At 38.1% G+C, this 13150-nt stretch overlaps 1 protein-coding gene and 1 pseudogene across 2 annotated transcripts in view; both read left to right on the forward strand.

Annotated features, from left to right (window-relative positions):
* LOC126927816 (6-phosphofructo-2-kinase/fructose-2,6-bisphosphatase-like) overlaps window positions 1-13150 on the forward strand; it is a 20709-nt pseudogene continuing 7559 nt past the window's right edge.
* The window catches only part of LOC126927817 (uncharacterized), a 17159-nt gene continuing 15407 nt past the window's right edge, over window positions 11399-13150 (forward strand). The window contains exon 1 of one of the 2 annotated variants that reach the window (XR_007715914.1): window positions 11399-13082. Coding sequence is in view for 1 of the 2 variants with exons in the window: in XM_050743819.1 (XP_050599776.1) it covers window positions 12227-12988 (762 nt within the window). In the remaining variant the exon portion in view is untranslated. The remainder of the gene's footprint in view (window positions 13083-13150) is intronic. The other variant, XM_050743819.1, reaches the window with a different exon arrangement.

Genomic DNA, 13150 nt, shown 5'->3' on the forward strand with positions numbered 1-13150 from the left:
CTGCAGCAAATGGGGGAATATCAGTCGCTAGTACCTCCTCGATCTTACTAGAGACGACCGTTTTCACTTCACAATTTTACTTCGTTTTCACTTTGACTTTTAAACACTTTCGTATAACTTCAGTTACAGAACGTTAGGCGGATTTGCACGCAACATACAGTGAACAAAACATCAACAAACGCAGAGATTAGAATCGGACAATAGAGAGTCGACAGTTATATTCGAAGGTCTTTGGTGGATAAAATTAATCTGGTAAACCGGTTGTACGAGAACTGATTCTGCAGAGGCAACTCCACAGATTGTCCGTGTGAAACCACGTTGTCGTGGGCGGTAAAGGGAGAGAAAAGGAGCTAAAAAGGGTAAGGAATACCTTACATATAAATATACATAACCAAAGCAGAGTTGAAGTGGCGGCGAGAAGGGAACACCAGTGTGCTGGAAAACGGTGAGGCAGCACCGTGACTATGTAAACTACTAGCATATACTTGTGGCAGCGCGTGCGCAGAGTCGGACAACGTCTGTATCGACAATATTTATAAAGGTACATCGTAACGTGATAGATAGATCGTCGACGATCAAACAATCAAGTAAATCGAGGGTAAAAGAAGATTTAACCAAAGAAGAGGACAAAATCGGAGAACTGGGCTTTTCTTCGAGCATAGGCAAAGAAGCACGCAAACTGGCTCCAGAGGTGAGGATCAAGCAAATTGGAATGAGGGAGGACCTGTTGTCCATAATACGGCACACAAGTAGCGATCATTTTTCGGAAGAACTCTAGCCGAAGATTGAGCAGCAAAACGGGTAAAAAGGAGACTAGCAATAGACCACTGTTTCCGAGTATTTTATACAAATAGAGGGCTCTTGTTTGCTGGATATTTCAAGCAAAAGCGTTACCAGGATCACTTTCATTCTCTTCCTGTAATTATCGACTTCTCGACTGGTCTACCTATTGACTTGTGTTTTCCCGAAGGGAAACCAAAGACCCCAATTTGAATAGTTCATCGTCGGGTTATGCCCTGGGTTGCCGCCTGTCTCGACCTGTTGGCGGCACCGATTCTGGGTTACTGTCTGGCCGTGAGGAAACTTGCACTGCAAGCCGGCTTTTTCCAAGAAGAAACGAACAAATCGATCGTAACACAAGCGGTGAACGCTATCAATACGTCGACTATACAAAAGGAGACTGCGCCGTGCGCTGATACGATGGCACCAAGCGTCGAAGAACAGCGCCAAGGTAAATCGATTAAATGGAACACTAGTAATATGAGTTTCATCTAATTGATATTATTTACTCGTACAATCACACCATGTTCGATATATTCGATAGGTAACGATGTTATTGAATAGCAATTCAATCGGTAATCAGGTTGCGAAACATTCGATGGGAAACGTTATTTATTTCTTATCTATCGAAAACGAAAGCATCGGATTACTCTGCGTTATGCAATGCAACAGTCATCATAAAAAATTGCATGGAAATGCAATATGCAAACGAAATTAAAAAATGCCACCTGCGGAAATACCGGATGAAATAATGGCTTTTTTCATCGTTTGTTTTTCTCATTGAAACGCATTACGCTTTTTCGCTCGTTCTCTTTGAATTTCTCGTTTCGTGTCAGCTAGATCTTTAGCTATTACACCGAAATTCCCACGAAACCAGGCCACGGTTTCACGAATCTGTGATCTCCACTTGTAATAGGAGTGGTGACTATAAATAAAACACGATTTAAATAGATATCCGTGTCGTATGTTCGAAACGCGTGCGACGAATGAAAATTCAGCATGTAACAAATAACTTAAAATTGATAAACTTGTTGTTTTCATTGAACTCGCATGGAAAATGAAAACAATAAACAAAGAAAGATTCACAGTATAAAAACGAGGAATCTGTACATAGATTTGCACTTGTCGCGCTATCTGAGAGATAAATTTATCGCGAGAGGTAAGTTTACGGCGTCTAATAACGGAGGTCTGTCGCCTAAAAAGTTAGTATGCATTGATAAAAAATATTTTGTCCTTTTCCATTTATCATCAGTTCAGTCGGACCAATTAGCGTGCACCTTTCAAAGAGGCGTTTCTGTCGCCTAAGGTTGTCCCCGGTTTTCTTTTAACGACGATAAATTGCGTGTCAATGAAAAACGCGACGGGTACAGTCACACAGTTCGTAAAGGCAGAAAAGATCCCGAAGGTCAGCAGGAGTCAGAGATGTAAACGAGAAAATTATGGTAACGACATGGATTATCATGATCCCTGCAATTATTGTAATCTCGTCGCAGGGGAAAATCGTTTCTTAACCTCTTGCGTTGCTACTATTTTTTATAACTATACATAATTAGCTATACGCGATTAAAAGATTCAATTATGGGAACTTTGCATTGCGTTCTTTTTGTATTCCTTTCATTTACAATTAAAGTCTCTGTATTCACAAGTGTGTCTGGATATAAGAAGATAAGGGGTTAATCAATACTGGAGAAGATATTGCGTGGTTCCATGTTTCTTCTAAACGTGGCCTCGAGCACAAAAGCTGTTATTCGTGAATGAATGGAGATTATTCAGTACCAGTCACCGAAGGACATCGAAATATCGTTTAACAAATTCATCTTATTGCTATTCGTAGTAACATAAATTAAGCACAACAAAATTATCGATGAGATAAATTAAACCTTCAGGTATCCTCGATCTTTGAATATTAATATGTGTCCGATATTTTTAAATCTGCAATCGGCATCGTACCACATAGAAACTTCACTGATATATTCTAAGACGCGCTATTAATTTCGTTATTTAATTGAACTTAAACATAGAATTATTTGAGACAACGATGTCTTTTGACAACGTGGATATTGCTGGTAAGAATTCGTTACACGTTCCAATGTTTACCTCGCGATAAACCGTGAAAGAATTTAATGAGACAGAGGAAGAGGGAGTGAGAGAGGGAGGGGAGAAACGAAAGGTAAAATTTCTTCAAGGATATCCCATGAGAGATATTATCTTAGCTCGTGAAACGGGAATGTGCACATTGCACATCGTACAAGTTGTACGCCAATAAGACTAAAAACTCCACGATCGAGGGTGTGTCCCTTGTGTTTCTTTGAACTGCTACTTTCATGATCAGCCGTGCATGTAGTCGTTACACGTGCATTATCATCAACACGCGCCAATTATTTATATTGTCCTTGTAGATACGCACAGCTTATAAATATACAGTGGGAAAAAAGTAGCTGTTGTCAGCTGTGAGAGAGTTGTATCTTATATCGTAATACGTTTTATACTCAGTTGACGCAAATGCTCCTTATCTCAGAGCACGGTGGTTTCTTATCAAAAGTTTCGTTTCTTTTTTCTATATCTCAGTAACTAAACGATCGTACCAGGTCCCACGAGTATCTCATCTTATCAAACTCAAGTGCTTTCGAATTTTATAAAGCTTCAATAATTTAAGCTCCTCTCTATCGTAAAATTCTGACAAGAGTTTTCGAGTACGATGAGTTCCAGAAATTGTCTTGTTTTATCTAGTTCAAGTAGCTGTCAGTTCAATTTTTCTTTTTCCTTTTTCTTTTTTTTTTTTTTTTTTTTAACGAAATTCTGTGGCAAATTTGGTGAAATGCGATGTAGTGGTAGCTGCCGTTACAGCGCATGTTCCGATGCAACAAAATGGTTTTCTCCACAAGACCGATTATTGATTTTCTGCCGCTGAGCTTGTTCTTATCCTGCGCATGACAGCATATGGAAATGACCGTGATGAATCTTCGCGAAGACGTAACGCAATTTTCATAATTAATTACTGTATTCTGACGTTACAAATTTCATTGCCATTTGTTCATAGATAAATAAATATTATCGACACGATATTCCATGGAATAATTTAGTATTCACGCATACGTTGGTAGCCGTAGCGTGGCGAGAGTACATGCGTTGTTACAATTCAACGCTTGAATAATAAATCGAGTGACGACACGTTTCAGGTCAACGTACCAACTGTTAAAGCTGGTTTCATGGGGATTCTCGATAGGTGATAGTACATCGTTCGGTATACGCGAATGATCGGTATTGATCGTGTATCGCGTGCAACAGCTTGGTAAATACGACACTCGAAGCTGCACTTTGAATTATAAAACAATATACATACATCGGTATATCATCCGATTGTTTGAGTTGAAAAACTTCCGTTTTCAATACGTTTTATTTTTCAAAGCGAAACGTGCGATTCGTTTGTATAATCTATAAACGTGCATCGAAGCTCTTTTATCCACGGATCAAGGGGTCTAATTCGTAATTATTTTGTTGACACGCGTTAAGTCGAGAAAAACAGACACGCAAATAAAAATGAAGACAGATATAGCGAATGACGAAATCGTTCCGTGGCGTACGTGCTTTTGCTTATGGTAAAAAATCTACTCAGAGATTCGTTAAATTAGTCCAAATGTAATGACCTTTATCGCTTTTCGAGCTTCGATTATTAGGCACAAGGACATGCCGATTCGAAACAACACGCGATAACGCATATTTCTATCGCCATGTCGAATTTCGTGAACTCAGATAATTCGATAATTCTTACTCCATTTCAATTTTTTATATTGTAAACAGCGAGTTAATTATAACGTTACAGACAGGTCGTCGTACGTATTTTCGTACTTGAACTTTAATCCTGTTTTGAACTTTCATTCTATACACCGCAATATATTGCGTACGATTACATATCGATTACGAACGACTACACGATATATTACATAAATTATCGCATGACATATAGAGTTTTGGAAAATATAGCAATCAAATACGTAGATCGCGGATATTTATACGGTTCTGAGAAATATAGAAAAATCCAAATAATTACACAATCATATAAAACATATATAAAAATATGAAGGTGTTTGAAAAGTTCGCAACATTTCCGAGAATTGATAAGCTCTGTAATCGATTGCGATAAAATTTGAAGGGGTTAATTTATACCTTTTATAGAGATTTCATAAATTTAATTTATATGAAGCAGTATTGTATTTTATATTCGATAGAATGTCAATTCTACGAAAATACATTTTATTTGAATTTCGCTACGAACTTTTCAAATATATGAGCTATAAAATTGCTACATTTAGCGAGTGAAACAAATATTTCTCACAAATATTTCGCATGAATATCCGTATTCCAAAAATGAGAATAGAATAAGTCAGAATGTCGAACAAACAAAAAACAAAGTTTGTTGTTGAGATTAATACCGCGAAAGAAGCGGCAGTCGCAAAAGTGTAGCCAAAAGCTCTCGAGCATGAGGAGAGAATTCTAAATATAAAGTTCACCAACGCTCGGTTTTTAACGTGGAACCCAACAGGAAGGCATCAGTACTCGGTTGAAATTCGCACTCTGAAGTTCGCGAGTTCGTCTAGCCGGTTGTGTCATTGAAACGCATTCTTTATTATTGATTCGTCATTAGTTGATTGTCGAACAGTGTTGTTAACGGTACATTGTAAAGAACATGTGTGTGATCGGTAAGGATTATTCTTCCATCGATCAATAGTGAAAACGATTTTAATCTAAATGTACGGGTAAAAAGCAGAATGCTCATGCAAATGTTGCACGCAATATAATGCTCGCGTATATCTTTTATTTTCACTTTTACGTTCATTGTTTCGTAGAAACCTAAATATTTCATTCGACGAAAACAAAATAAAAATTTAAAACATCTTGTTCATAGCGCGCGAGAAAGAGTTCTTTTGTGAATCGAAGATGCGTCGGAGGGAAACGATAATTTTCTCACTAATTTCATTCTTACTATTATACGATCACATTGTTCGATTTTCTATCGAATTACGTCACATACGTTCACATTGTTAACGATCATTCGACTGTTGGCTGGCTTAACAAACTAGCTTGGCACCGGGTCAGATCTATCATAGTCGTTTGGGTGCATCTTTTAAAATTGGTCGTTATTATTATATTATTATACACATAAAAATAACCGGATGCTACAATGAAATGCCTTAGAAAATATCTGACTTCTATCGTAATCGCGTATTGGCGTTGGTAAATTTGTTCACGATCTGTACATTTATACTCGCGTCTTTGTTGCACAATCCTTTGTCTCCTTGATATTTATCAATGGCCATACGTCTACTCATCAAGCAAGTGAAAATGCAATTAATTACACGAGTATCATAGATTCTGTTGCTTTCAGAACCCAAGGATAAAATCACAATAAGGACGTCGGGGATAATGAAGTCTCCCCGAAAATTCTCAGGGGTTGTAATCGCGATGTGCGGTTTACCAGGTCGTGGAAAAAGCCAAGTGGCACAATGCCTTTCGCGCAGACTCAACTGGAACGGCGATTCCACTAAAGGTTGGGAATTCTGTTTTGTTTACTGCCAATTGCTACACTTAAAAACGAAACCTGTTCATTAAATCATATTAGTCATCTTAAATAAGCGGTTTCGTAGTATTATTTCCATTCGACCAACAATTATCTGTGTCTCTTCTTTTTTTTTCCTTTTTTACTTCCTATTTTGTGGTTGTATTATGTGTACAAGTCACGTGTCTGATCATTAATTCGTTAGTTTTTCATTTTTCCCGTTTTTGTTTTCAACACGGTCGTTAAGAGGATTTATTACATACGCTAAATAGACTTGTTACGTAAATCAACATTTGCGGCGCTTTGAACAAATTTTAATTTCTATTTTGTAATATATTACATTGTGCTCTTCCTAATTTTTACAACCTTATAAAATACTACAAATAGATATATTCTCTACATACGCATATACGTATACCAGATGGGGACTATATAACATGGTGGAAAAAAAAAACATTATTTCATATTGTTCCTTTGTGAAATGCTAAATAATTGTTCTATGTTATTACGTCCCGGGACCTATTTATATTTCATGTATAAATAAAACTATTCTTATATATTTTATACTGCATTAATTTCGTCATACCATTATAGTAACGATGGTAATAATAAAAAATTTATAATTACAATACGAAGTTGATGTGTACTTATTAACCGTGTACTATAACGAAACTTAAATCATACCATGATTTGAATATTATATCGCAGGTCTACTTTATTAAAGTTTATGTTTAAAATTAGCCATTGTTCCCTGACTTTGCATAAGCTAGGTTTTAATGCTTTGGGGACCTCGATGTACGAACCATTCTATGACTTAGGCAAAAGTCTATATACTTTAGTATATAGTACATAGATAGCGTATATACCTTCTACATCTCTAAATCAATGCTTTTGCGTAGGAATTTGCATGGCGCGATCAAGATAAGCTGCGCTATCGTTATCCATGGGGAGAAAGCTACATCGACGCCATGCACCGCGTGGAACCGGTTATTGCTGAATTACAGAGATCCAACAACATCTTGGTCGTGTCTCATCAAGCTATTCTGCGCTGCATCATTGGCGTTTTCACAGATAAAAAACCGGGAGAGGTGCCTTATGCTGAGGTGCCACTGCATACCATCATCCGAGTCAGCAGCCAGGGTTGCAATTACAAGGTGGACTTCTGCAAGTTACCCATCGAGTGCATAAACACGACTCGCGTGAAGCCGAATAATTGTAGCGCGGACAGAACCGCGGACGATGCTCTGCTCACAGTCCCAGCACATTTCGACATACCGGATCCTTGGCGAAATCTTGGCAGCGGACCCATTCTCGTACAACAACACTGAGAAACCGCTCGGAGATCCAGGATCATGTCGAAAATTCGATGTCTGTTTGTTTGTAAGCCCTGGAGCTTTCAGCAGTGATGTCTTCTTGGAATATTTTTGCTTTTGAATTCAGGCAGGGGATGAAGATTTGAAATATCATGCAAGTATGGATTGAATATATTATTAGTACATATATATGTATAAGTAGATCGCTTTAAGGTATCTTTAAGAAATACAGATTCGATGAGACGGAAGATGATGATATCGGAGTCAATTCTAGATAAATAGATTGGATAGATCGCGTGAAAGAAACGACACGTAAAATCAAATAATCGTTATCGAGACTGGAAATTTATTTCTGAAATTTTCATTTTCTCATGAATCCCGAGAAACTTAGGTCGTTTCAACTTTGACTTGTTTATCGTCGAGTTCCGTTACCTTCGCGGGATGTACTCCGATTGTCATGTTTTTCCTCGTTGATTCTGTTCCCATTGGCAATAATTTAGTATCCTACTGCTGGAGCCCTCTATACGTTATGTTTAAGCAGTTTAATTTTAATAATCATATACAAGTCAAATGTTACATTAAGTCTAATATGTCGCAGATGACTATCGCAAGAAATATTTTAATTGTACATCGTAAAATTCAGAAAGACAGGCAATCTTTTAAATTGTAAGAATGCGAAACATGTCTTTCGTATTAAATTCTATTTCAAAATATTGATATAATATATACAACGAACACACGAAAGACAGTTTTTTTAGTATTGTACTATTTATAGGTGATAGAATTTTAGATTTATGTATTTTCGTTTGCCTAGTTCCTAGCACAACGATTGTAAGCCTCGAGATTTGGACGATATTAGGATTTTTATTACTGTAAAGTACAATTGAAAGATACTATATCGTAGCGTTATATAAAGTTTGACTATAAAACGGACCTGATATCATTGTTAACAAGGAAATAACGAATATTGTATTTTTCGAGTGTGTATGAGTGTTCGAACGATAGATGTATATTTCTAGGCACAAAATTAGCGGTATACTGTGCTACGGTCTCATTAAGAAATGTCAAACATTCGAGCAAAGTATTTTTCTCTACGAAGGAAAGCGCGAGAAATAATCAACAGAGGCGATTAAGAAAGAAAAAAAATCGATATCGAATGGTGCCTTCTTCTGTCGATATACTGTTACGTTTCACTTAGAGTTATATTCTATCTCGTGGACCGCATAAATATGCATAATATTTTATTAGGCATCACGTGGAAATCTCCGAGCAATCCATTTATCCAGAACAAGCTCGAGGATTCGCAAAATGTGAATAGAATAAAAAATAAATAAGCCTTACGGAACTAATTTATTCTGAGATGAACTAAGTATGGCAGGGGGCAAATTAATTTTCTATACAAGTATACAAATGGCATAAGTTATCTAGTCCATTCATTGCTGAACATTCTGGCGTTCTTTCTTTTCTCTTTTGCTATGCGGGAATCGACATAAAAAATTATACAGCGTTCTAAATGTTAAGTCGTATTAATACCTTTTAAACTCCTTTGTTTGTTTGTTTCTTAATTGTATATTGTATTTTCGAGCTATCGCGGGGAGACGCGGTCGTTAGAATACGCGTCAACGGGAATCGTAAATTCCCGTTACGATTAGAATAATCAACACCACGAATAGTTCGATCCCCGTATTTCGGTTAGGACAATCGGGGTAGTTGTTGCGGTATAACACTGGGAGTCACAGAGTTATAATAATGTATATTTCCAACACTTTATACAATCACACAAAGTAGTAACGCCGTTGATTAAGATACAGATAACGAAAAGAAGGATTATTCTTAGATGAGAGAAGAAGAGCTATAGGAGCTCTAGGCTCTTGAGAGCTGTAGGAGCTGTCGGACTTCTGGATACTGTGAGAGCGGTAGGAGACTCTAGGCCGTGTAGGCCTAACATAACTTCCGCAATTAACATTCAATGACTCGTGTATATGACTAGAATGATTCAATAGAAACAGGTACAGCTTTGAATAAGTTTGACTAGATAAAAAGTGATTATCAAGTAAACTGCGAACATGCATTTGTGAGAAACTTATGAACGTACGTAATATGCAAAAATATATAAAGTACGCAAAATAGAGTAGTCGTTAGAATATTTAGTAAAGCAAGTTTCTGCTTAGGTTGCATTCCTTCAGCAGTATCCATAAAAATATGAATTTGAATAAATATTCGCAGTTTACTATTCAAGACCCTGATGGAAGCTTAGACAAAGTCTTAACCACAAATCTTAAAAAATCAGCAAAAGTACAAATATTTCATAAAGTTTCACCATTGTTTCAATGTGAAACGACGAGATTCAATAAAATCCCGTCAGTATCCATTTTAAATGCCCGACCTCATCAATTTGGCAGTATAATCTCTTTGTTTACTCGCCAAATGGAGGTCCAAGCTTCTCAGCATTCTGTCTTGAATCTCTGAGGCACGAAAACTGTTACATATCGATTCCGGTTTGTAAACCAATTTTAAAGAATTATTATTTTCTATGATAGTAACAAAAAATCAAAATCAGTAAAAATATCGATTTCTACGTCCATTATGTTTTGATTCTATACTTTGTACGGTTCTGCCTTCTTTACATTACAAAAACAATATTTAAAAAATTGTTTGCTAATATCATAACTACATCACAAGATATTTGTTTATTTCATTATTGTAGTATCGGAAAAAAGGACAGGATTAGGATAATTTAGATTTGTAAAATTCTCCTAATACTATTTATTTAAGATAAATAAAAATAACAGAGATTAATTGGACAGAGAACGATAAATGTTCAACTTGAACTAAAACACAAAAGTCTTATTCCACTCAAATCACTCTCGCGTCTCTTTGTCTTTTCTCGTCCCATCGAACACGTGTTCCGAAACCCCCGTGGCCAGAGTCACGCAGGCTCTTTCCACAAAACTATCCACTTGAAAGGACCGTCGACACATTGATGTACTCGACGGCGCCGCGGCTCTCGCCACTTTGTATACGGTTCGGCCGATATCTTAGGCCTTTTGCCCACGATACTACAATATTTTTAAACGGACATATCGTAAAACTTGCTGACAAGGGCTAGTTGTCATGTCAAATCTTTGTCTGTTCATCGCATAAGATAATGGAAAAGAGAGAGGAAGAAAAAAAAATAGAAAGAAAATGGAAGAAAATGGGCTGAAGCGAAGGCAACGGCAGGAAAAGAAGGCAGCTAAGGGAAAAAAAGAAAAGCGAAGCTAAGAGTAGAGAAGGAGAGGAAGAAAAACAAAAGACGAAAATGGAGAGAAACAAGAAAACAAACGAAGCGAGAGAGTAGAAAATGGATCACAGAGAAGAAAATGACGGAAGAGAAAAATAAGAACGCGATAGAGAAAATCTTCTGTATATTCCAGAATTTAAGAAGTAATACTGTAATGCCTAATCTACATTTAACTGTTTATCTCAGATTTTTTATTGTCTTACTAAAAAATATTCTAATCTAGGTTTCTAATAATTAAATTTTAACTAATTAGGCCAAGTACCAAGTTAGTTGTCCCAGTTTAATACGTATCTTTCGTTCTCTGTGATCAACAGGTTGGAAAAATGGTGATCTCCATTGTCCTTATCTTCTTCATCTGCTTCCTGCCGTATCATATCTTTATGATTTGGTTTCACTTTTTCGCATCAACGCTAAATGACTACAATAAATATTGGCATATCTTCAGGATTATTGGTTTTGTCATGACCTTCATCAACAGCTGTATCAACCCCACCGCTCTATATTTTGTCAGCACAACATTTCGCGAGAGGTGAGAGTTACGTCGCGTGAAGAGGTCCACGCGACGTCTTCTATTGTCTGACCGTAAAGGCTCAAGCGTCGTTAGAGAAATCCTCAATAAACCTAAGGCCCATCATAAACCGAGTCTCATTAGCTTGCAGGAACCTTGAATCCTGCAAGTATTTTGGGTTTATATCTGGTACTTAAACAAGTCATTAGGTCTATTGAGCGTGCTTAAAGATTGCGCAGAAAGCTGGTATTTATAACGGGAAAAACTGATAATTATATGATAGAGAAAACCAGGCATTTATAGAATAGAAATGTCTGGATTTTTCCACGAGTCATGCCGATGGGGTGCTTACATCTCCCATCTTCAAGAGTTAACGTCTTAGCCAATGGGTAGCGCGGATACTTGTCCTCACCTTTCCTAACTAAAAATGTAAGCAACGAATCCGCGTTCTTCGTTCAAAAGGCACACCCATACCGAGCTTTCCTCCGTAATCACATCAGAACGAACTTCAGAGTTTTCCATCATCTCTCGCGGTGCCCACAAGTCTGACAGCTCCTATAGCTCTCACTCTCTCATCTAAGAATAATCCTTCTCTTCGTTATCTGTATCTTAACCAACGGCGTTACTACTTTGTCTGATTGTATAAAGTGTTGGAAAAATCTAAAATTAGCCGATCCAACATTTCACATACCAAGCCCGATCGAAGTAGTATTAAGCTCGGGACCAACTTTAACATCATTATGTGTCGGGCAGATTAAAATACCACAATCCATCGATACTGAGTTATGTTTGCAAAAAACTCGCTTCGGTTAGGTTATCGGGGGAGCCCACCCGCGCAATCGGGCACACATTCGTTTCACACTACCACACGCGATCTGACGACAACCACGTTTCCATCGTCAGCATCGCAACCATCTGATTCAACGTCACAAAACGTCTTGAATCAGTCCATCGCTCGAGATTCTCTGGATCGGAAGAAGCTGAATCCCGTCCAGGACAACAAGGATCAAATTCCGCCGACGGAAACCATCGCCGCAGCTCAAATGGCGATCCCGTCGCATACCACGCGGAGCTCACCGCGTGATACTCACAACGTGTCACCCACACGCGATCTGACGACCACGTTCGCAGCGTCAGCATCGCAACCATCTGATTCGACGCCACAAAACGTCTTGAATCAGTCCATCGCTCGAGACCCTCTGGACCGGAAGGGACTGATTCTCGTCCAGGACGACAACGGCCATACTCCGCCGACGGAAATCGTCCCTTCATCTCAATTGCCGATCCCGGCGCATACCACGCGGAGCTCACCGCATGACACTCGCAATGTGTCAACTACCCGAGATCGGACAACCACGCTCACAGCACCAGCATCGCAACCATCTGATTCAACTACACAAAACGTCTCGAATCAGCCGAATGCTCCAGACCTGCTGGACCGGGAGGAACGGAATCCCGTTCAATACGGAATCAATACGTCGACTGTACAAAAGGAGACTGCGCCGTCCGCTGATACGATGGCACCAAGCGTCGAAGAACAGCGATAAGGTAAATCGATTAAATGGAACACTAGTAATATGAGTTTCATCTAATTGATATTATTTACTCATACAATCACACCATGTTCGATATATTCGATAGGTAACGATGTTCTATCGCAAACGAAAGCATCGGATTACTGTGCGTTATGCAATGCAACAGTCATCATA

This window comes from Bombus affinis, unplaced genomic scaffold (assembly GCF_024516045.1).
Source record: "Bombus affinis isolate iyBomAffi1 unplaced genomic scaffold, iyBomAffi1.2 ctg00000243.1, whole genome shotgun sequence".
NCBI classification, from domain to species: Eukaryota; Metazoa; Arthropoda; class Insecta; order Hymenoptera; family Apidae; genus Bombus; species Bombus affinis.